This window comes from Myotis yumanensis, unplaced genomic scaffold (assembly GCF_028538775.1).
Source record: "Myotis yumanensis isolate MYYU_CA2020_CCGP unplaced genomic scaffold, mMyoYum1.0.hap1 SCAF_23, whole genome shotgun sequence".
Lineage (NCBI taxonomy): Eukaryota > Metazoa > Chordata > Mammalia > Chiroptera > Vespertilionidae > Myotis > Myotis yumanensis.
This window is the reverse complement of record NW_027223774.1, coordinates 57,771-80,227: the sequence shown is the minus strand read 5'-3', so window position 1 is coordinate 80,227 and position 22,457 is coordinate 57,771. Positions and strand designations below refer to the sequence as shown.

The 22,457-nt window shown below is 61.4% G+C and overlaps 3 protein-coding genes and 1 long non-coding RNA gene across 8 annotated transcripts; 1 reads left to right on the top strand and 3 right to left on the bottom strand.

Moving 5' to 3' along the window:
- Positions 1 to 192: 192 nt before the first annotated feature.
- Positions 193 to 2,452, bottom strand: CHMP2A (charged multivesicular body protein 2A). Of its 3 annotated transcripts, none has more exons than XM_070402243.1 (6): positions 2,319 to 2,452; positions 1,573 to 1,772; positions 812 to 991; positions 614 to 744; positions 475 to 536; positions 193 to 385 (listed from the first exon to the last, which is right to left on the bottom strand). In XM_070402243.1, the coding sequence occupies exons 2-6, from the start codon at positions 1,738 to 1,740 to the stop codon at positions 258 to 260; spliced, it is 669 nt and encodes a 222-aa protein (XP_070258344.1). In that variant the 5' UTR covers positions 1,741 to 1,772; positions 2,319 to 2,452; the 3' UTR covers positions 193 to 257. The 3 variants fall into 3 exon arrangements, with proteins under 3 accessions (XP_070258344.1, XP_070258346.1, XP_070258345.1); XM_070402245.1 differs by having other exon boundaries at positions 1,573 to 1,756; positions 2,319 to 2,406; XM_070402244.1 differs by having other exon boundaries at positions 1,573 to 1,768; positions 2,319 to 2,405.
- Positions 2,453 to 2,904: 452 nt separating this feature from the next.
- UBE2M (ubiquitin conjugating enzyme E2 M) lies at positions 2,905 to 5,739 on the bottom strand. Its single transcript, XM_070402253.1, has 6 exons — positions 5,368 to 5,739; positions 4,267 to 4,361; positions 4,100 to 4,138; positions 3,905 to 4,008; positions 3,538 to 3,601; positions 2,905 to 3,420 (listed from the first exon to the last, which is right to left on the bottom strand). Exons 1-6 carry the CDS (start codon positions 5,474 to 5,476, stop codon positions 3,280 to 3,282), a joined length of 552 nt encoding a protein of 183 aa, XP_070258354.1. The 5' UTR covers positions 5,477 to 5,739; the 3' UTR covers positions 2,905 to 3,279.
- A 2,341-nt stretch (positions 5,740 to 8,080) lies between these two features.
- Positions 8,081 to 17,215, bottom strand: MZF1 (myeloid zinc finger 1). Of its 2 annotated transcripts, none has more exons than XM_070402222.1 (6): positions 17,000 to 17,215; positions 15,098 to 15,544; positions 14,672 to 14,858; positions 13,973 to 14,040; positions 13,757 to 13,877; positions 8,081 to 9,336 (listed from the first exon to the last, which is right to left on the bottom strand). In XM_070402222.1, the coding sequence occupies exons 2-6, from the start codon at positions 15,482 to 15,484 to the stop codon at positions 8,201 to 8,203; spliced, it is 1,899 nt and encodes a 632-aa protein (XP_070258323.1). In that variant the 5' UTR covers positions 15,485 to 15,544; positions 17,000 to 17,215; the 3' UTR covers positions 8,081 to 8,200. The 2 variants fall into 2 exon arrangements, with proteins under 2 accessions (XP_070258323.1, XP_070258324.1); XM_070402223.1 differs by having other exon boundaries at positions 15,098 to 15,541.
- A 285-nt stretch (positions 17,216 to 17,500) lies between these two features.
- LOC139000006 (uncharacterized) lies at positions 17,501 to 20,275 on the top strand. Of its 2 annotated transcripts, none has more exons than XR_011469502.1 (3): positions 17,501 to 17,586; positions 19,272 to 19,415; positions 19,596 to 20,275. It is a non-coding gene; the product is annotated as an uncharacterized lncRNA (long non-coding RNA). The 2 variants fall into 2 exon arrangements; XR_011469503.1 differs by having other exon boundaries at positions 19,272 to 19,425.
- The last annotated feature ends 2,182 nt before the right edge of the window (positions 20,276 to 22,457 follow it).

The window sequence follows — 22,457 nt, the reverse complement described above, 5'->3', positions numbered from 1 at the left end:
CTGGAGATGATGCTGTGGAGGCTGAGGTGCTGGAAGCCTGGAAGGGGTCAGTCCATCCTTGTTCTCCCAGCCCACCCCCCAGCACGTCTGGCTCTTTATCCCGTGGGCAGCCATACTGACCAGCCCTGAGTGACTCCTGCCCAAGGGACTCCGGTCTGGCCCACACGAGGCCAGTCACACAGGCCCAGGGACTAGTGTCCAATCGCTTTTATTACAGAAAGGGTACAGCGAGCAGGCCCTTGGGGGGCCCGGGGCAGTCAGTCCCTCCGCAGGTTCTTGAGCCGCTCCTCCAGGTCTGCGTCAGCATCCACCAGGGCGGAGGCCGAGGCCTCTGCTTTCTTCCCTCCAGCAGCCACACTGAGGGAGCCTCCGGTGGAGGGGAGGTCTGCAGGGAAAGGGGTTGGAGTCCCTGTGAGAGCAGCAAGGCAGGGGGGGGTTGGGGTGGGGTCAGGGCCCAAGGCCGGACACACTCACTGGATAGTTCGTCTGTCAGGCTCAGCCCCAGCTCATCCAGGACCTGGGACACCACAGCATCACTGGGGAAGGAAAACCCGAGGGTCAGTCCCGTTGAGGGCCAGGCCTCCATCCCCTCCCCCACCTGGTGTCCACAAACCTCTCCTCTTCATCCTCCTCGTCTCCCATGGCATCATCGATGGCATCGTTCATCATCTCCTCCTTCATGTCCATGATCTCTGCCTGCCTCTCAAACTCCATCATGATCTTCTGGATCTGGGGCAACTTCAGCTGCAATGGGGGGAGGGTGAGTGTGGTCCCGAGGTGTGGGGCAGCGAGGGGGACGGGAGGGACGCACCTGTCTGTTCATGGTGCCCATGGCCTTGGTGACACCCTTCATGGCTTGCGCCATAGAGTTGTTGGACTTGAGTGTCTGGATCTTGAGGGACACGGCCTGGATGTTGGCCCGCATCAGCACAAACTTGCGCACGTAACGCCGTGTGCGCACCAGGTCCTTGGCCATGATGCGCACAGCATCCTGAGGGGACAAAGGTGGCAGGGAGCCACCGTTCAGTGGGGAACTTCTGGGACCTCCCTGTGGCTAAACCCAATGCTCACACTGCTCCCACCAGCCACTGCACGGCTCCTCACTTCTCGGACCCTGTGCCTGAGGTCCCCCCTTAACACATTAGGCGCCCGGACGACAACACAGGCTGGGCGCTTAACGTTAACACCACCACTTCCCGAGTTCCCATGAGGCCAAGAACCTGCTGCCCTTCCATCTCCACAGGCCTGAGCCTCAGCCCCGGCTCCTCAGCCACACAGGCTCCGCTCACTCTGGCTCAGGCAGGGTCAGCCTGCGTCTCCTGCAATCAGCCCTTCCCCTTCCCACACCATCACTTCTCTGACATTTGCTGCCTGGATCGCCACCTGCTCTTCATCTTCATCACCTCCAGGGAGGCGGCCCTATTGGCCCCCGGACTGGGGAGCCCAGCTCACCCTTCCCTCCGCTTTCCTGGGAGCAGCTGCCTCCCTGGAGGTGACACCCGTCGGCTGCTGGCCGCCCCCAGTGCCCGAGCACCTCGCCCGGCGCCCCAGCCTCCGCCCCCCTGAGCTCACCATCTGGCCCTGCTTGGCCATCTTCTTGATGTCGGCGATGATTTTCTTCTCCTGGGTCTCCAGCTTCTGCCGCTCACGGTCCAGCTCCCGCATAGCGCGGTTCAGGGCCCGCTGGTTCTGTCGCAGCAGCTCCTCCGGCGTTTTTCGGCGCCCAAACAACAGGTCCATGGCGGCGGGCCCGCCCCTGGTGGGAAGCCTAGCTGCGGTCGGCATGGGGCCCAGAGCGGCGGCAAAGGCAGCAGGAATGGAGGGGCCAGACAGGAGGGAGTGTTCAAAACGGGAAGGGGGAACAGGGAAGGAGGCTGAATGGAAGCCAAAGCGCGCGGCCCCAAGTGTGGGGGTGGGTGCCCCAGGGGCACCGGGGACAGCAGGGTGCGGACCATCAGCGCCCGGAGCTCTGCAGCCGGGTGACGCCGGCGGACCCGGAGGGAGACTGGAGGGGGCGGCTGGGGGTCCCCTGGACGCTGGGCTCAGGGCAGTAGTGGGGGCCCCGAGTGCCAAGCTGACAGTGTAGGGACGGCATTCCGATCGGGAGGCCTGAACGCTAAGGAAACCCGGTTGCGGAGGGAAAACGGGGGCGTCGGGGGCCTCTGTACGCCAACGGGGGGCGGGGCCCCGTGCGCGAAAACAAGGCGGCTGCGGGCGCCCCGACCGTGAGGCCAGGGTCCCGGGGAAGGGCGAGGCCCCCTCGTACCTGGCCGCCCACGCGCCCACCCGGGACCCGAGGCCTGGTAGGGGCCACTCACCGGAGCTGGGACGGGAACCAGCTTCCGCTTCCGGGTTACGAGCCTCTCGCTCGAATCCCGGGAGCGCCCACCAACGACAGCCCCTCGGTTCAGTCGCCTCTGCCGCCGCCGCCGCCGTTTCCGGATTAAACGCTCTGACGTCACAGGCCCGCCCACCCCCGGAAGCCGGGGAGGCGGTAAAAACACGCACGCGCCCTGACGCTGGCCGGCGCCCAGGCGCATGCGCACTGGTTCCCATTTCCCCGCGACCGGCGGAGGGTGTGCACAGGTTCGCGCAGTCGAGCCACGCCCGGAGCGCGGGACCCGCAGGTCCGACATCCCGCCACCCCACGCACCGAGGGTCCGTTAATTCAGGGACTCTGCCTCCTCCCTGACGTCCCCGGCTCTCAGGCACCTGGTCCAGCAGGCAGGGTCCTCCCCCGACCCCCCAAGGCAGAGGGGGCGGGGCGGAGCCTGGCAGCGGGACCCGAGTGGAACGGCCCCACCCAGCCCTCAGCACCGGGCGCCCTGCGACCACACTCTCGTCCCAGGAGCCAAGGTGGACCTCGCCCGCCCCTCCCGCCCCACAGAAGGAAGAGGCGGAGGCCATGCAGTAACATTCCCCTTTAATAGCCTGGCGGGACCTCCAGTGGTGGAGGAATGGGGTGGCGGGGCCCCAGCCACCCAGTCCCCTTGGCCACCCACCCCAGAGCCCAGAGTGGGAGGCTGTGCGGCACCCAGCGGGGGGCTAGACAAGCCAATTCATTTCCCATCGCTGAGCGGGTCGGGAGGAGGCAGCGCCGACCTTAATCACATGGTGGTTAAAAAAAAATAACTAGGAGCCAGTGGCAGGAAGGGGAGGCAGGGCTAGGGCATGGAATGACCCTGCCTGCTGCCCCAATCCCTCCACCTGTGGCCCCCAATAAATATTTGTAGGGGACGCCGGGGCTGTGGCCCTGGCAGGGGTGGGTGTGCGCCGACCCTATTTCAGGCAGCGCTCAAAGTAGGTGGAGCCGATGTAGCCACCTCGCATGGAGCGCTGCACGTTCTGCTCAAACAGTCGCCGGTTGTTCTGCAGGACCTCAGCAGCTTCCTTGTTCAGTGGGTCTTCAGGGTTGGGCTCCTGTGGCCAGTATGAGGGGCGGGGGGGGGGGGGGGGGGGGTGGGGGTGGGGGTGGTCAACGGGCCTGAGGGGCAGAGGCGCCCACCTCTCCAAGCCCTACCCACCGCCCCTACTCACCAAGAAGAGATACTGCAGGCCATAAATTATGGAGTTTATCGTAAGGACTGGCTTCCAGTCCTCTCTGTGGGCAGAGAGCATGAGGTTCAGGGGCCGGTGGGTGGGTGGCTGCCACAGGCCCCGCTGGGACTGGACAGGTCAGGCCCAGGGCACAGGACAGGGTGGCTCGGAGGCCGGGGGGAGGGCGCACACAGAGCAGCACAGGCCAGGGAGAAAGTCAAGGTCAAGCCACAAGGAAGAAAACAGAAATGAGGAGACACAGGGACACAGACCACAGCGGGAGGAAAGGGTTGGACACTGGTTCAGTGCGAGGCCGTGAGGGGCCCGGCCGGCAGGGCTGGGAGAGCAGGGGGGGCCGGGCCTTCACCTGAGGATGTTGAGGCAGACGTTGCCCTCGAGGTCGATGTTGGGATGATAGACCATTGTCTCACACTTCACCTTGGGGGGGTCGTGCGGGTAACCCTGGCCCACCTGGCTCCGGGAAGAGAGGGGAGGTGGAGAGGCGCCCAGCAGGGTCTGGCGGGGCCTCAGCCGTTGCCTCCTCAGCCCACCCGAGACTCACCTTAAAACTGAACACGAACTTCCCACTCTTGTAGAAGCCCTGGAGGGAAGAGAGGAGGAAGGCCCTAGAGTGCGACCTGCAGGGCCTGGCAAGTGAACCAGGTCTCCCTCCTCAGGACGGGCCAGGGCCCAGCCAGTGCCCGGGTGTCGGGCGGGGTGTGTCCTCACCTCATCAGGACAGATAACCAGCTTGAAGTTGAGGAGGTCGTCTGGGTCTGAGAAGCTGATGTCACACGTCTTGGGCAAGTTCAGCTCGTTTATGTCTGGGTTCGTGCGGCAGAGAAGGGGAACAAAGAGAGGCAAGGAAGGGGGAGGAGAGAGGAGGGTGTTCAGCAGGACCCACGGTCCCTCCTGGACCCTGGGGCTCTGTCCCGGCCTGTGCCCCACACCCCCAACCCTCTCCCTGTTCCCCTCCCCAGTCTGCAAGCAGGATCTTCTGGATCCACACACACACACACCCCAAACATGCAAATTCAAAGGTGGCTGTGGCCTAGCGTCTGCCCAGCGTAAACTCCAAGCCCTCTGGACCCACAGCCCCAAATCCCTTTACTCAACAGCTAGGCCCCCCAACCCAGCTCCTAGCAGCCCCCACTCCCAAGTGTTCCCCCAAAGCCTCTGACTGCCTCAAACCCTAGGATCCGCAGCCATAACCCATTATCTAGTGGACTCTGCTGGTCCCCACCTGTCCACCCAAACTCAGGGACCCTGCCCCTCATCCCCTGTATCACCCCCTCACCAATCCCGGGTCCCAACCATCCCTCCTCCCTTCTCTCTGCCTGTCACCCCAAACCCAGCTTCCTTTCTGACCCCCCGACCCGTGAGGCCCCGGCTCCCACCCTCTACCACTCCTGTCCGATCCTCTCTGGCACCCGCCAGCCCTGCCTCCTCCTCCTGTCACCCAAACTCTGACCACATGAATCCCAAACCCTGAAACCTACTCCCCCGTCCGACTCGCATGTTCCCGGGGACTCCAGCGCAGCCCACTGCTCTCCCCTCTCCTCTGCCTGCCATCCAGGTGCCCGCCGGACACCCGCCCTGGTCCCCAATAACAGGCGCCCGGCTTTCTGAGCACCCCGAACGCCCCATCCGGTGCCCCCAATCTCTGAAACGCCGGTGACTGCATTACCCCACCGCTGGTCCCCCATCACCCAGGCCCTGACCTCCGACCCCACCGACCCCCGCGCGCGCAGTGCCCCCCTCCCGACTCCCTCGTCACCCCCCACCCCCTGGTCCCGGACTTCCGACCCCACCCCACCCCCCGACCCCTACCCTTCTGGATCCGCAGCTGCGCCGCCGACGCTTTCTTGCTGCTGCCCTTGGTGCCGCCCGCCGACTCCTCCTCCTTCTTCTGCTGCTTCAGCGAGAACAGCTTGATCATCCTGCTGCCGCCGCCGCCGCCGCCGCGGGGCCCGGGACCCCGGCCGCCCGGCCCCCCGCCGCTGCCCGCGCCGCCTCCGCCACTCGGACCGGCCGACGCGGCCTCCTCCGCTGCTGCCGCGGCCCGTCCGGCCTGCCGCGCCGCTCCGCGCCCACAGCGCGGCCCGCGTCGGCTCCCGTAGTCCGGCTCCGGCCTGGCCCGGCGCGTCGGCCTCGCTCGGCAGCACTCGGGCCGACTCGGCTGTCCTCGGCCCGCTCGCCCCGCCCCCACCGGCCGCTCCCTCCGCCCCCTCGCCCGCTCCGGTCGCTCAGGCCCCGCTGCGGCCGCGGCCGCGGGCTCGCTGGGCCGCACCGCCTGTTCGCTCTCTCGCTCCCTCCGTGAAGAGGATGCGGCTCGAGGTGACAGGAGGCGGTGGCGACCGCAGTGGCGGTGGCCGTGTCCTGGAAGACGCCGGCTTCCGCGGCAGCAGCGGCTTCGGCGCGGAGGTCCGCAACGGCCTCGGGCGCCCCACCACTTCGGATATTTCCGCCTCCAGTCCGCGCTTCGGCTCTTCCCGCCCGGCCTGCGCTGTGCGCCTGCGCAGCCGCCCCTGTCCCCGCCCAGCGTTCGTCAGCGACGGGGCTGAGTTCGGGTTCCTTCGGCTGGGCTCGAGTATTTCCGCTCGTGCGGGGCGTCCCTCGGTCACTTCCGGAAACGTTCGAGGTTCCTGGCAGGGGACGGTGTCGCCGCCATCTTTAAGTGGGGCAGATGCAGTCCGCCTCACTCGCGGTCCGGCCATTCCCGCTTGCCCTACTGCAGACCGCGGCGGGGGCGTGGTCAAATGAGGCCCTTGTCCCGGAGGTCAGACAGGGACATGGTGATGTCGGGGTGAGGCCAGGGGTGTTGTCCGGAGGGTAAGGGGTGGAGCACCCTCATGTCCCATCGCAAACCCCAACCACCCGCTCGCGGAGATGCTAGTTGAGCTGAAGTAACCAAACACCTATTGTACCAGAGAACGGTCAGCACGGTGAAGTGTTATGCGGGGAACTTGGGGGCGAGGCCCCGCGGCGCTGCCACGGGCGTGGTGGGCGGGCCCAGCTTCTCCCCGAGTCACAGCTCAGCATGCTCCGAAGGGCGGGAGGCAGCGACGTGAGTGGTTCCGCAATTTCCGGCGTCACCGCAGAAATCTTCCGGCCGGTGAGGAGGTGGGTCGCGAGGGCAGGACCGCGGTGGGCAGCTCTAACGGAGCGCCCGGAGCATTGTGGGAGACGCAGCCGCCGGTCCCAGGCGCGCGGATCTCAGCTCGGCGCAGTCGCCTGGACGCCCTCCTCGTCCTCGGACGGCCCGGCGTCCACCACACACCCTCCCTCAACCGGCGAATTACCGCGGCCTCCGCGGAGGCTCTGCCCCGTGAGTGCCGGGACCCTCGGCGCCCGGGCCCTCTGGACTGACCCCGGCTGTCTTTCTGTAACTGCCTCTCCTCCCGGCCTGGCCGTCCTCGGTGCCGCCGACCCACAGGCCCCCTCCAGCCCCAGGAGAGCGGGATGCTGGCGATGTGCGGGGCTGCACACCGGCGTTCCCCGGCTGCAGACGGGACTGGTCCTTGGAGTCAGGGGCCTCCAGACTGAGCGCTTTCCCTCGGGCCCTCCCTCCCCGTTCCTGCTGGCCGCTCTGCTCTTGTCATTTGGTCTCCTCGTGGGGGTGGATGACCATCCTTATCCCAGCCAGAGTCTCAGGGGTGGCGGTTCTGGCCAGCCTGGCCCGCGTGTCCACCTCTAGGCATAGGGTGTGGGTTCCTTGGAGAGGTGACGCTGGACTGGCCAAAGCTGGACTATCGTCATGGCTTCGACTCAACCGTGCAAACCATCCTGGGTAAAGGAGGCCATGGGGGCCGGACCAGGGAGGGAGGGAGGGGATGGCCGAACTCAGGCGGGGGCTGGATTGGAAGCGGTGCAGCTGCGTCTTTTTTGTCACCGTTTCGGCCACCAGAGGTGGCAGAGGGCACAGCTGGTTTGCCTGCGGAGGGGCCTGAGCCTCTGGGAGGCAGCAAGCGCTTGGCACCTGCAAAAGCCCCGAGGGAAGCCAGGGCTAGAGCCTTGCGGGAAGGGCAGGACACGATGGAGAGGATGAGGGTGGAAGTGCAGCCCGGGGGGTGGGAGTGACCGCTGGAGGGCTGGGCACTGGCCTGGGGCCTGCCCCCACCCTGTTCCCGTAGGAGGATGCGGGGAAGTCCTGCAAGAATGTGTATTTCCAGATAAAACCTTCCAGTTTTTTCACCTCAGGGATGTCTTCCCAGGTTTAAAGTTTGACAGACACACGCCAGGCCGTATCTGGGCTGCTGGGCACCGGCTTCCTACGTCTATTGCATCCGATGAGCTTTGCCAGCCAAGGAGAACTAGGCCTTCCAGGCCCTCCCGGCACCGGGCTCGGGCAGCGGATGTGTGTGTCTTGGGCAAACTGCGCTGGAGTCCTAAGAGGAGGCACCCAGAGACGTGCAGGCGCTGCTAGGAGCCACCTCTTCAGGGGTCGTGGCTCTCGGGGGCCAAGAGGTCGCAGTGGGAAGGGTGGGTGTGTGGACTTAGCTGTTGGAGGGGGACCATCGCGTGCGCGGAGACCCAGACCAGGTTCCTTCTACTGTTTATTGAGCATCTACCGGGGCCGGGCCCTGCGGCGGAGGCCTCACAACCCGTGCGGCGGGTGTACCGTCCCCGCCCCGCGTGGGCACAGCGCCCGAGGTGGGCCGGGTCAGTGCGCGCTGTGGACGCGCTGGTGCGGGGCGAGCTGGGCGCTCTGGCCGAAGTGCTTCTCGTGCGGGTTGGTGCGCAGGTGCTGCGTGAGGTTGGCGCGCTGCCGGAAGCGCTGGCCGCACTCGGGGCAGGCGAAGGGCTTCTCCCCCGTGTGGACCCGCAGGTGCTGCGTGAGCGTGGGCCGCTGGCGGAAGGCCTTGCCGCACTCGGGGCAGGCGAAGGGCTTCTCCCCCGTGTGGATGCGCTGGTGCTGCGTGAGGTTGACGCGGTGCCGGAAGGTCTGGCCGCACTCGGGGCAGGCGAAGGGCCGCTCGCCCGTGTGGACGCGCTGGTGCTGGCTGAGCTTGGCGCTGTGGCTGAAGCGCTGGCCGCACTCGGGGCAGGCGAAGGGCTTCTCCCCCGTGTGGACCCGCAGGTGCTGCGTGAGCGTGGGCCGCTGGCGGAAGGCCTTGCCGCACTCGGGGCAGGTGAAGGGCTTCTCCCCCGTGTGGATGCGCTGGTGCTGCGTGAGGTTGGCGCGCCGCGGGAAGCGCTGGCCGCACTCGGGGCAGGCGAAGGGGCCCGGGGGCTCGGGCGCACCGGGCGGCGCGGGGGGCCCGGCGCCCGGGCCGGGAGGGTCGCCGTGGGTGCGCCGGTGCTGCAGCAGGTTGGAGAGCTGCCGGAAGCTCTGGCCGCACTCGCCGCAGCGGAAGGGCCGCTCGCCCGTGTGCACGCGCCGGTGCTCCTCCAGGCGCGCGCTGTGCGCGAAGCCCTGGCCGCAGTCGCTGCAGACGAACGGCCGCTCCTCCATGTGCCACTCCTCCGTGTGCGTTACCTGGTGGCGCAGCAGGTGCGAGCTTCGGCTGAAGCTGCGGCCACACTCGCTACACACAAACGGCCGCTCTCCCGTGTGGATCTTCTGGTGCCGCACCAGGTTGTTGCGTTGGCTGAACACCTTTCCACACACGTCGCAACGGCCACCTCGCACGATGCGGCCAGTGCCCCGGTGGCCATCCTTGTCTGTGCGGTCCCGCTCGTCTCCCGGGTCTTCGGGGAGCGCAAGCGCATGCGAGGAGCCACCTTGTTGGGAGCGTGACTGGCGTTGGCTCGCAGTGCCCGGGCCGGCAGGGACGCTGTCCATCTGGGGCGCAGACCCTGTATTGCACAAGGGGGCCCACTCAGTGCCAGCCCGCTGTGCCCGGGCATCCAGCCCTGGGTCCACAGTGTGACCTGGAGACTCCTGACTGACCAAGGAGGCAAACAGGGCCGGGGCAGGGCAGGGACTGTATCTGTGCAGCTTCCCCAGGGAGTGACAAGGGGACGGATCTTGCATGACGAGGAAGACTGAGAAGCCGGACAAGCTTTCCGGGTCTTACTTCAGGCTGCAAACATCACCATTCTAGAAGGGCTGTGGTGCACGGCGGCGCTTGCACCGTCGGGGTGGGCGGGAGTGCTTTCAGAAAGCAGAGCTGAGTGGGCCTCTGAGGGGCAGTGAGTACGTGCAGGCTGTGGGTGCAGGAGTCGGGGCTGTCTTCATGGAAACCTGAATGTGAGTGCTGCGACATGTGCATGGCACAGGGAGCCCTGGGCCTGCATGAGATCGGACAGGGGGAGTGGAGAGGTGTCTGAAGAGCAGGAGATGCCGGGCAACTGGCCTGGTGCAAGCAAAGGCCACTGAGCAGCAGGGGCTGGAGAAGAGGAAGCCCAGAGGAGGGCGGATTGAGGAGACCGCGTCGCAGCGGCTTCAATGGCAGCAGGAAAACCCTAAGTGATCAGAGGGCAGCTAACCCACATAAAAGGAGATAACTGCACAGCAAAAGCTACTTAAGAGTCAAAAAAACAAACAAACGAGAATCAGAAACCACAGAGGCAAAGGTCTGATTAATCTAAGAATTCTGGTAAACCGACACGAAAGACCAACAACCTGATCCACGTGGGCAAAGGATGCCAACAGGGAAGGAAATGTGACTAACACCGAAATCCCACAAAATACACGTAGTCCCTTCTGTACGCAGGAGCTGTAGGCACCTGCGGTCTCCCACCCTCACTGCAGACCTGGCCTTGGCGCACTGCTGGTGGACACAGACGGGAAGCCCGTATTGCAAGAGACGCCAGGTGGCACCTTTCCCACACTGTGGTCCTGCAGCTGTGCTCCTCCCATGAAGTGACCTACGTACTTGGTTTCTCAGTTCACCACTGAAAAGTAACCCCAACATCAGCAGGAGCCCGGACGGACACAGTGTGCGCACAGTGGGGCTGCACAGGGGAGGCCAGGTGTGGAGCAGGTGCATTTGAGCGTGTTTGCTCCTGTATGTGCGTGCTCTGGAAGGACACGTCTTGCTGGTGCGGGGGAGCAGGGCGGTGTGACAGGCAGGAGGGGCACTCACTGAGGACTCCCTCTGCCTTTTGAATTTTCTAGCGTGTGAGTTACTCGGAACATTCTCATGGTGAAGATGCTGGCTACACAGAAAATATTCCCTGGAGGTGCCGGGGAGACCCAGGTGGCTGAGGGACCAGTGTTTGAAGGTGGGAGCTGCGGTTGTCTAGGGAGTGCAGCCTGAGGAGAGAATGGAGCTGTGAGGTGGTGCTGCCAGTGGGCGGGGAAGACGGGCGGTGAACTGAGAAGCAGGCCCAGCGAGAGGGGGAGACAGCCACGTGGCACAGGCTGGGCCTCGCTGGCAGCTGAGAATTAAACAGCAGCAACGGCAGGTGCCAGATCCTGCTCTCGGCTCCAAAACACAGAACGTGACTTAAAAACACCCTGGGCAACGCCCAAGTAAGAAAGACTGGCTGGTGAGACCCAGGATCCACAGCTGGCAGTGAGCTATAGAGCCTGGGCTGAGGGTCAGGGTGGGTCCGCCCAGGCCACCCACAGGCCTGGGCTGCAGAGGGAGCGCCCTGAGTGGCCTGGGGCCTGGCTGCACCTTCACGACAGGGTATCGATGGGCCCTGTGGCAGCCCCTCACCCAGGACTAGGCTGAGTGCAGGGACAAGCAAGTTCCTACAGCCCAGACGGGCACGCTGCTAACCGTGCAGCTAGTGGGAGAACTCAGCCCAGCAAACTGAGCTAACTAGCCAGTCTGGGAAGGAAGCTAAATTATTTCCAAAGCCTCAAAGAGGGACCAGTATTTCTGAAACAAAGATATGAAAAAAGAGTGAGTTAGGATCCTTACTGGTAACAGCCGACGGGGACGAGTGGGAAACAATTTAAATTTGCTCCATCCATGCCAAAACCGGTTTGGCTCAGCGGATAGAGCGTCGGCGTGCGGACTGAAAGGTCCCAGGTTCGATTCCGGTCAAGGGCATGTACCTGGGTTGCGGGCACATCCCCAGTGGGGAGTGTGCAGGAGGCAGCTGATCGATGTTTCTCTCTCATCGATGTTTCTAACTCTCTATCTCTCTCCCTTCCTCTCTGTAAAAAATCAATAAAATATATTTAATAAAAATAAATAAATAAAAAAAAAACCTTCCTTATGTAACTGATGAAAAAAGTTTAAAAAAAAAAAAAAATTTGCTCCATCCTGAAACAACAGTAGGACAGCATAAAATCCTTTTTGCTTTTCTTTTAAGGCATCAAATCCCCAAAGATGAAGAGAAAAGGAAACACCACTGACGTTCTGTCCTCTGGAAAGCAGAGGGGCAGGTGACTGTAGAGACTGGAGAAGGCGAACACTAAGTCAGCAGGAGGGAAACAAACAGAATCAACCTGTTTTACCCCAAAGAAGATTCAGAAAGTTCAGGAGTTGGAGGTACCAGGTACATCTGGCCGTGCAGGGTGAGGGCTGCCATGCAGGTCAGGGACCAGCTCTAGGCTCTGTCTGCGCAGGATGCTGAGCAGACAGCGGGCTCTGTTGTCGCTTGGATTCTGGGTCTCCTCCCATCTTGGCAAAAGGCGGGGTTGAGGCAGGAGACCAACTGAGGAAGTTAGGGGTTAAGTGAAGTCACACTGTGTGCTGAGCAGCAGCCTCTCCTGGGATACTGGCAAAAGGCTGGAAGTGCCTTCCTGGGGGGCTCGGGTGCCCCAAACAGTCCAGCCAGAGTACCTGACAGATCTTCACTGGCACCCACTGACACCCCCTTTCCCCACTCATATCCCCCAAGATGTGGGTCTTGGGGAGTGATGCCTCCATGTCTTTCCCAGCCCCTCACCCACCTGCTCAGAGCCCCCAGATTGGTGGTCCCCGTCTTAAACATAAGCAGAGAACTTGGAGGGAACAGAGACCTATTGGGAGAAGAAAACCTAAAACAAGTTACTGATATTCTCAGAGAAATAAGAAAGACATTGTAACTGTGAGGACAACAGGAAGTGGCTATAAAAACGAAAGTTCAGGGAATGGAACCGTCCTGGAAGTTAAAACTAACGAGCAGATGCGAGCATCTCCACAGGGTCTGGAAGATGTCAGTGAAGGACTCTGGACGACAGAATACAAAGAAAGGGATGACGGTCAGAGTGAGAAGGTAAGAACATTGTAGCTGGTCAAGCGGAGTGAAGTTAACTAGAAGAGGACGTTCTGCCAGGAAAAGGCGGGGGCCTGCAAGCGGGCCACGTTATAACAGTCTTGCACGCAAGACTTATTGTTCCGAGGCAGAACTTTCCTTGAGGTGATAAATAGTCCATGAGGGCATGGAGAGCCAGGGAGGGCGCACTGCTGCAGGTGGAAAGGGTCTTTGTATAACATAGGAAATTAATAGTTTAATGTATAACTCAGCTCTGATGATCCCATAAGCATGCCTGTTAGTCACTGTCACTTGCTGTACTCCATTGTTATTTGCTGTACTCCCCAAATAAAGGCCATGAGGGCTTTGCTACTTGCCTGACTAGCAATAGCCCTCTGCTTCTCTAAACTTCATCCTGCATGTCAAGCTCATCTCAGCGTCACCGTTCACAAAGAACACCAATAAACATTAGAGTCAGAATGAAACAATGAGAAGGAAATCAAAGAAACCATTCCAGCCAGTGTCCCACGATGGAATGTGCTTTTCAAATGGGTAAGGCTCACTAACAGTGCGATACTGAAACCTGTGAGGGCGTTAATAAAACGAATCCTTTATCCAGGCAAGCTTCCGTGACGGGGCGTGTAGACGGGTGTGTCTCTGAACGTTACTTAAGTCCCACACCAGAGTTCAGAGCGAGGTCTGAGGATACGGGAAGGAGCCAGGAAGGAACGGTCACGGAAACAGGAAGAGACCAGGACCTGGGTGACGGCCAGCCTCGGGCTGAGTGCCCAGGCGGACACCAGGGAGATGGTGTGACTCCCGCTGTGCTGCCCGCCCCCCGTCTGCTAACCTGTCCTTGCCATTCCTGACCCTCCCGATGCCGACACTCTAGTTTGGCCACGGGATGCCAGAGCCGGGAGGTGTGGGCTGGGGAACAGAGGCCCAGTCTTGGAGGTGTCACAGGTGGGGGAAGCAGCTGGATGGAGGGGCGTGAGGTCAGTGGAGAGCGGGGCTTTTGAGGCTTGGAGATACTGAAGGTCGATGCTGCGAGGGATGGTCCAGGGGGAGGGGAGCAGGGCTAGGAATGGGATAGGCAGATAGGTTTCTGCCCGCCCCACCGTGCCCTGTCTTCACTCACCTGGGGAGGTGATGCCCCCAGCTTCCTCGTTCCACAGGGCCCCCGGGTGTTCCCTCCACGAGGAGCCCTCAGGCTCAGTCTTGCTGTGGGGAGAGGCCTGGTCCAGCAACATCCCACAGTCCTGAAACCACAGTGGTCACGCTCGTCTTGCCCCGAGAGGCCCAGGGAGGGACCTACCAACCTCCACCCATGAGGCTCCTGGCCTGTGGGGCTCACCTGGGCCTCAGGCAGGAGAGTGGAAGCGGCCTCCTGGGGGTTGACCGGAGCCTCAGAATCCAGAAACTCTGGAGAGGAAGGATGGGGTTAGGTGTCCCGCGGTTCCCGCCCCACGACTCTCCCCAGTGGCACGCTGGGTACTGGGATCCAGGTGGGGAGGGATGGTTGCAGGGTAGCTCCAGGGGCCCCTGGAAGGCCCAGGAGGAGGTGGCTCAGGTCTGCCCTGCACGCCTGCGTGAGATCTGGGCACACAGACAGTGAGGGTGGGAGAGGGGCACTGCCCAAGGGACCACAGGAGTGGTGGAGTGGGTGGGCAGCTGTGGCACCTGCCCGGGAGGTGTGCAAGGGAGGGTCAGGCCCCCAGCACTTTGGGGTCCTCCCTCATCTGCTCCTACCCATACCCCCCAGCCTGCTGTCGCCTCTCCTGTGACCAGCTGACGTCCCTCAGTGGATCTCCTTGCGGAGGGAACCCCGCATGCCTCCCACACGTGGACACCCAGCAGCTCGTCTCATGCCAGGGGAGAGCATGGAGACAACTGACAGTCAGGCTTGGCTGCGAGGGGCCCTGCCAGCTGCTGGCTGGGAGGGAGGGGCCCAGTGCATGGCCATGGCCCATCCATTAGGTGACTGGCCCAGTGGCTTCAGGATGTCCAGGCCCAGCTCCCAGGTCCATCCAGTGAGGCCTTGGGCCCTGCCTACCTTGCCTGTCCTCAGCTGGGTCCTCGGGCTCCTTTTTCACCTGAGGGCTCGGCGGCGACCTCTGTGTGGTGACCGCTGTCTGTGGCCCAGGCTCCGTAGTCTGAGGCTTGGTTTGCGGGAGGGACTGGAAGTCGGAGGGCTCCACCTTCTCTGACAGCACCTCCTGCCCCTGCACCTGGACTGTGACCTGGGGAGGGGCCCTGTCTCATTAGGGGCCCAGGCCGGGAGGTGGGGCTGGACCCCAATGCAGGACTTCAAGGTCTGGACTAAGTAGGTCCTTCAGGGAACCCATCCCCCGGGGAACGCGCTGGGGGTGTCCTGTGTCGACACCCGCCCTGCATCCCTCCCTGTGTCCATGACCCCGCATGGGACACGTGTCCAGCTGAGCACGGCCTCCCCAGGTTATGTTCAGGGCAACCGACTCACCCATCTCCGGGGTCCTCCTGGCTCCCGACGCAGCCCCTCCACCAGGGCCACAGCCTCCTCAGGGTTCCCTGGTCGCTGCCCTCGCACTCGGGCCTGGATCTTGGGGGGCAGCGTGCTCAGGAACTGCTCCAGCACCAGCAGCTCCAGCATCTGCTCCTTGGAGTGCGCCTCCGGCCGCAGCCACTGGTGGCACAGCTTCCGGAGCAGGGCCAGGGCCTCTCCAGGCCCTGCCGCCTCCTCGTAGCGGAAGTGCCAGAAACACCAGCACGCAGCCTCTGGGCCGGGATCCCAGGGGGTGGCCTCCTCCTCCTCCTCCAGCTTCACCACGATGGGGCTCTCGTCCTCCGGGGCTGTGTGCCCAGGGGAGCACAGTGCTGCCGGCCTCATGGGAAAGATGGCGTGGCCCCGAGGCTACTGCTGACCCTGGGGACGGATGGGATGAGGCTGCTGCAACGATAGGGAGTGAATGCTTATTGAGTGCCGACTGCATGCTGTGCTGTCCCGTCCTCAGTCCTGCTTGGGGGAAGGCGGATAGGACACGGAGGCTCAGGGGGGTGATTACCGGGCCTGCAGAACCTCTGGTCACCCCCAGCCCCAAAGAATTCTTAGGCTCAGAAGTCACCTCTTCTCTCCCCTAAATCCTGCTCTTTCCTTTAAAAAAAATTTTTTTTATTGATTTTTTTTTAGAGAGAGGAAGGGAGAGGGAGAGAGTTAGAAAAATCACATCAGCTGCCTTCTGCACACTCCCTACTGGGGATGTGCCCACAACCAAGGTACATGCTCTTGACTGGAATCGAAACTGGGACCCTTCAGTCCACAGGCCGATGCTCTATCCACTGAGCCAAGCCGGTCAGGGCAATTCTCTTTCTATGTACATCACCTCATTCCTGCCCTGTAGCTCTCCCTCTCACAGGTGATTGTCACCAACACCCACCACCGGGGCATCAGCCCCACTACCGCCCCCCTAGCCAGCCCATCATGGCACCACCCCCTCTTCCACCCAGTCTCAGACCACTCCCCTGCCATCTTGGTTCCACAGGGCAGTCTCCCTCCACCTGCCACCCCCAGCACCTGTGCAAAGTCACCCGTGTGGCTCAGCCCCCAGGTGGCCTCCTCCCCCAATTCAGCTCCCTCCTTTGAGCCCTGCTTATCACGCGAGCAAATCATGGTCGTCTCAGCTTCCTGACAGGTGGACCCGGGAGGTGAGAGGGGAGCCCTGCGACCACGGACCGGAGGCTGGTCTCGCTATTTGCCACGTAAACTTGGCAGGTCGCTGTGTCTCGGTGAATGTGTCATCTGCAAATAAGGACGACCAGAGCCTGCAGCTGTTAGGCGCGGGCTCTGTGCAGGAATCTGTTCATTAAGGGTATGGGTTCGGTTTCGGCGGCCGCCTGATTCCGTGAGCCCACCCTCCGCTCCTCTAGGTCCCAGGTCAACCCCAAAACCCTGGGAGAAAGTTGGACCATCTTCCAGCCAGCCGGTCCTCGCGGAGATTTCTGGACTACATTGACCAGAAGCCTTAGCGGGCAACTTCCGCTCTAGGGAGCTCGGCAGGTCCAGGTGCCGCCAAGGCAACCGGGGGCGGGGCTCCCGTCGCCGTGGCCATGCGTGACTGACGGGCTTCGGCGACAGCGCCGGGCTCGCCAGCAGGGAGCGCCCAGGGCCCTGTCCCGCATTCCCGGTCCCGCAGGGCGGCCGGAATCCCCGGTGCCCACCGCCCCCGCCCTCCCCCCACGCGCAGCGGCCGCGCCGGCTCTCCTGAGCATGCGCGCTCGCAGGCTCCCCTCCCCAGCTGCACTACGTCTCCCGGGGAAACTGCGCAGCAGTCCCACCGCCTCCGGGCCCTTCCCCAGCCCTCGCCTCTGTGTCCACCCTGTTCCCCGGGGAATTGCTGTTCCCAACCATCAGGTCACACTCCCGGTCGCCGCTTCCCGCGCTCCCCGCCTCTGCTCCAGGCGTCGGGCCCCCGGCGACGTGCGCAAGCTTCTCAGGGGGGAACCGACGGCAGCGCTGCCTTCCAACCGCGCATGCCTCCCACGCCTCCCGAGGATTAGCCGCTCTGCACCAATCACGGCCCCGCTCTCCACGGCAGCCCCTGCGGAGATTTGCGGAGGTGCGCCGCCTGCACACCGGCTGGGAGGAGAGGCGGGGCCCGGAGCTTCCTGGGAGGTGTAGTCAGCCGGGCCCTCCCTGCGCGCGTGCGCATCGCGACGGTCGTTCCTGTTGGCAGGCGGTAGGCGTCCCTGCGTGTCCATGGTAACCAGTGGAGCCGACTCTGGTCCCGCGCAACCCGGGGCTCAGAAAATCCTGAGTAAGAGGAATGAGGGCGTAGGGAGGGGACTGGGATAAAGAGGGGAGGAGAGCGGGGAGAGTGAGGGGTGACTGACGGGGGGCAGGGAGGGACCCAGAGTTTGCAGGTGAGAGGCTCCAGTCTGAACAGACAGAAGACAGCGGGAAAGGGCTCTGCTCTCTCAGACCTAGAGAATGTGGTAAGAAGCCCGCGGGCCGGGGATTCAGGCCCTGGGAGGCCGGTGGCCAGAATAATTAGCAACAGGGAGCGAGAGCAGTAAGGGGTGGGAGGGAGAGGAGGGAGAGGGGAGAGGGAGTAGGTTCACAAGGACCAGAAGTGCAGACATGGAGAGTCAAGGCACAGACAGGGACACAGGAGGACACCAGAAGGGAGAAGGAGACAGAAATCGGAGGCACAGTAAGATGGACTGAGAGTTTTCAAAGACTAAGAGAAGGTGACAGCAACAAGAAAGTTGGAGGGAGACTTGTGAGGAAAACTCACCCAAAACTTGACAAAGAGAACAAACATGACGGGGAGCCTGTGTGACTCCCTAAGCTAGTGGTTCCCAAACTTATTTGGCCTACCGCCCCCTTCCCAGAAAAAATATTACTCAGCACCCCCTGGAAATTAATTTTTAAAAAATTTGCCGAGATCGGTTTGGCTCAGTGGATGGAGCGTCGGCCTGCAGACTGAAGGGTCCCGGGTTCGATTCCGGTCTGGGGCATGTGCCTGGGTTTCGGGCACATCCCCAGTGGGAGATGTGCAGGAGGCAGCTGATCGATGTTTCTCTCTCATCGATGTTTCTGACTATCTATCTTTCTCCCTTCCTCTCTGTAAAAAATCAATAAAATATATTTAAAAAAATTTTAATAGCAATTAAACAGAAAGATATTGAAAGGGCGAGGGCTAGGTTGCCCCAGGGTAGGGGCTACGTCCTACTCTGCTAGCCACACCCAGGCGGCAGAGCACAGTTCTTTCTCCTCCCCTTACTCCAACCCTCCCTATATAACCGGTCTTCAGGCGGGGTTTGCTCGCTCAGCCATTTGGTTTGCCTTGATGTCGGTGAGCCTGGTGGATGGGGAGCCCAAGCTAGCTTGAATACAGATTCTTATGCTTTTACATCGAATTGGCTCCCTGATGTGGTTTCTTGGGAATCTTGAAATCTGGGCACAACAGATATATGTATTAATGTTTCTACCTTTTTCGTAAAATATAGTAAAGAAAGGTGTAAATTAGAAGCATTGAAGTTTGAAATTATGAAACTACTTATTGAACTCAGAATAGAAAGGTAATACAAAAAAAGTTAAAACAAATGCACCTGTGGCCATCACCGCCCCCCTGGATCGCTGCAGTGCCCACTGTTATGCCCAGAGTTCGGGGTCCCCAATAATCCACCACCAGGGAGCCTTTTCCGATGCAAAAGCAAAGGGTCTTTTATTCAAGCCCGGGACTTGGTCCCCCTCCTGCCTCCATTACTGGATGCAAGAGAGAGCCCCGAGTTCCAAGAGAACAAAGAATTTATAGGGCTTGGGGTTGGGGGGTGGGGGCACACTCTGACCACTGATTTACTCGATTCCGGTTGGTTGAGTGAGGGCTGGGGGCTAGTGACGCAAGGGCAGGGTGCAGCTAGGGTCTGGTTACACAAAGACCGGGGTGGCTAGCATACTCTTGGCCTTGGGCTAGTTTTCCCCACTTTCCCATTGGCCAAGATAAGGGCAGGCTGAGTAACTGATCCATTCTGAGGCTTTTTCTTGGAAGAGGGGTTAAGGACACAGCTATCAGTCCTGTTCTGTCCTTTCATTCCCCCCTTGTCTTGGAACTTCTGGCTCAATCATGAGACGGACTGAACTATCAACTGAACTATTTTTATACACTTCTTGACAGATTGCAGACAGTCAGCAAGGGAAGGTGTTCCCGTGTTCTAGCTGGATGAGCAGCGGGGGCTGAGACAGGGATGCCTGGAGTTGGTCCCTGGATGACCTGAAGCGGTGGAGCCCTCCTGGTGCTGAGGGACACTTGGTGCTGGCGGTGAGCAGAGGTTTGCTGTGGGGACAAAGCACCACGAGGTGGGAAGGGGAGGGAGGGGGAGAGCTCGGTGGGAAGGGGAGGGAGGGGGAGAGCTCGAGGGCTGCCTGTGGAGGCCGGAGGGCAGGGAAGCAGCCGTCAGACTGTCCTTTCCCACGGAACGTTCTGTTCCTCTCCTTCCAGTGCCTGCTGTCCGCTCTGCGCTCTGAAGCTTGCCTCGCACGGAATTGCCCTGCCAGCGAGTCTTAGTGCTTCCCCACAACCACAGAGCTCCTCCATCGCGTGAAAGGCGTGCTCTGCCCGCCTCCACCCTCTCAGCCCCCAGGTGCAGCCCTCAATGCAACGGGGGCTGAACATGTTTCGTGGACTCGGCAGGTCCTGGTGGCTCAGGACGGCGCAAAAGAAATATCTCGAAGCAAAATTGACCCAGTTTTCAAGGGAAGACAGAATTCAACCTTGGAAACCTCCAAACACAGATGAAAACAGGATTTTGTTTAGCGTTGAAGGACCTTACTAAGAAGTACTCTGACAAGCTAGAGTGTTGTGGAAATGAAGTAGAGAAGATAACTGAAGAAAGTTGATGCCAAACAATTGAGCTTGGCACAGGAATGAAAATGGTAAGACAACAGGAATGGCTATAATTGAGGTATTTTTACCTCCATGACTAAGAAAAGATAGAAGAACCTCTTGGAAACCCGACTGCACATCACCAGCAGAGACCTGAGGTCTGAAATAGCCAAAACCTTTGAATTTCAGAAAATTATGTCAAAATTGTCATATATAATAAACAACCTCAACTAGGTATGTTATGGAAAAGTGTGCAGAATTTTAAAATATAGTTAATCTACACTAATAAAAGAGAAACGTGGTAATTAGCGTACGACCGCTACCCTTTTCATTGGCTAATCAGTGAGTATATGCAAATTAACTGTCAGCCAAGATGGCGGCCGGCAGCCATGCACTGAAGCGAGCAGGGAGGTTTGCTTGCTTCAGTGACTGCAGACTCCAATGTTCCCCGCCTCACTTGCCGGCCTCTCAGCTGCAACTCTAAGCAACTATGTACTATGTTGCAAATAAGAAGCTAAACAAAACCCCAGAAACCGGCTTTCATTCAGTCGGGCTTTAGCAACATTGTATCGATGTTTTCAGAGGCGAGGCCTCAGAGCTAAAGCTGACCCAGAATAAAAAAGAAAAAAAAAGAAAACAAGGAGCGGTTGGAAGCTTCAGTCACTCGCTTCCGGAAAACAGCCCTCAGCCCCTCACCCAGACTGGCCAGGCACCCCAGTGGGGACCCCCACCCTGATCCAGGACACCCTTCAGGGCAAACCAGCCAGCCCCTACTCATGCACCAGGCCTCTATCCTATATAGTAAAAGGGTAATATGCCTCCCGGCACCGAGATCAGTGGAGGAGTGAAGCTCCCGGCACCGGGATCAGCGTGACAGGGGGCAGCACCCAAACCCCCTGATCGCCCTGCGGCTCTGTGAGTGACAGGAGAAGGCGCCCCAACCCCCCCCCCCCCCACGGGCCCTGCTCTGTGTGTGACAGGGTAGAGCCATAACCTCTCTATCAGCCCTGCCCCAAGTGTGACAGTGGCGGCGCCCCAACCCCCTGATCGGCCCTGCTCTGTGGGTGATAGAGGGTGGCGCCCCAACCCCCCTCCACGGGCCCTGCTCTGTGTGTGACAGGGTAGAGCCATAACCTCCCCATTGGCCCTGGCCTGAGTGTGACAGGGTGCAGCGCCCAAACCCCCTGATCCACCCTGCTCTGTGTGTGACAGGGGGCGGTGCCCCAACTCCCCTATCGGCCCTACTCTGTGAGTGACAGCGGGGAGCCCCTCAACCCCCTGATCAGCCCTGCTCTGTGTGTGACAGGGGGTGGCGCTGCAACCTCCCCATCGACCCTGCCTTGAGTGTGACAGGGGGCGATGCCCCAACCCTCCAATCGGCCCTACCCTGAGCGTGACTGAGGGTGTCATCACAACCTCCCGATCCGCCCTGCTCTGTGCATGACGGGGCGGCGCCTCAACTCCCCAATCGGCCCTGCTCTGAGCCTGACCAGGGGCTGCACCTAGGGATTGGGCCTGCCCTCTGCCACCCGGAAGCAGGCCTAAGCCAGCAGGTCGTTATCTCCCGAGGGGTCCCAGACTGTGAGTGGGCACAGGCTGGGCTGGGGGACCCCCCCCCCGAGTGCACAAATTTTTGTGCACCGGGCCTCTAGTCCTATATAATAAAAGGGTAATATGCAAATCGACCTAATGGTGGAAAAACCAGTCTCTATGACACGCACTGACCACCAGGGGGCAGACACTCAATGCAGGAGCTGCCCCTTGGTGATCTGTGCGCTCCCACAGGGGGGTGCTGCTCAGCCAGACGCCGGGCATGTTTGGGAGTCAACACAAATTTGCAGAGTTTCAGACCAGGCTCATCTGACCCGGCTGTGGAGGGCAGTCAGCTGGTCTGGGTTCTTGGCTGAACGTTCTGGTGAGTGACCCCCGTCACCTGCCCAGCTCTGGTCCCCAACCAAGCTGGCCGTGCCCTTACCTGGGGGCAGATGAGCTGAGGGAAAGCAGATGGAGCCCACCACACCCATGGCAGCCGCTGGGGACACAGAGTGGGGGGTGTGATGGAGGCAGCTGGCCAGGCCGTCCTGTTGCCTCGGCGGCTGATGTCCTTTCTGCCCCGAGACTGTGGCCGGCCCCATCGAGGGCAAGCACAGGGCCAGGTGCAGGAGCTGAGGAGCCAACGGGTGCAGCTGGAGTGGCCCTGGAGGCAGCAGGTGTCCCCGGGACAGGACAGGGACTCAGCTGCCTGTCGGGGACGAGAGCTCAGTCCGGCAGCTGCCAGCGGGGCAGTAGTGGTGGGGCGGGGGGGGGGGGGGGGGGGCGGGTGCACACTCCTAGCTCCCTGCTCACGGGGCCCTGAGACCCTGTGAGCAAGGCTGAGGCAAAAGTGCCTTTTTGTGACTTTGGTCTGGGAGCCGCACGCCATTTGCACAGCACAGGTCAGCTCTGCTGTGAAGGAGGGACCCTTCAAGGGCCTGGGAG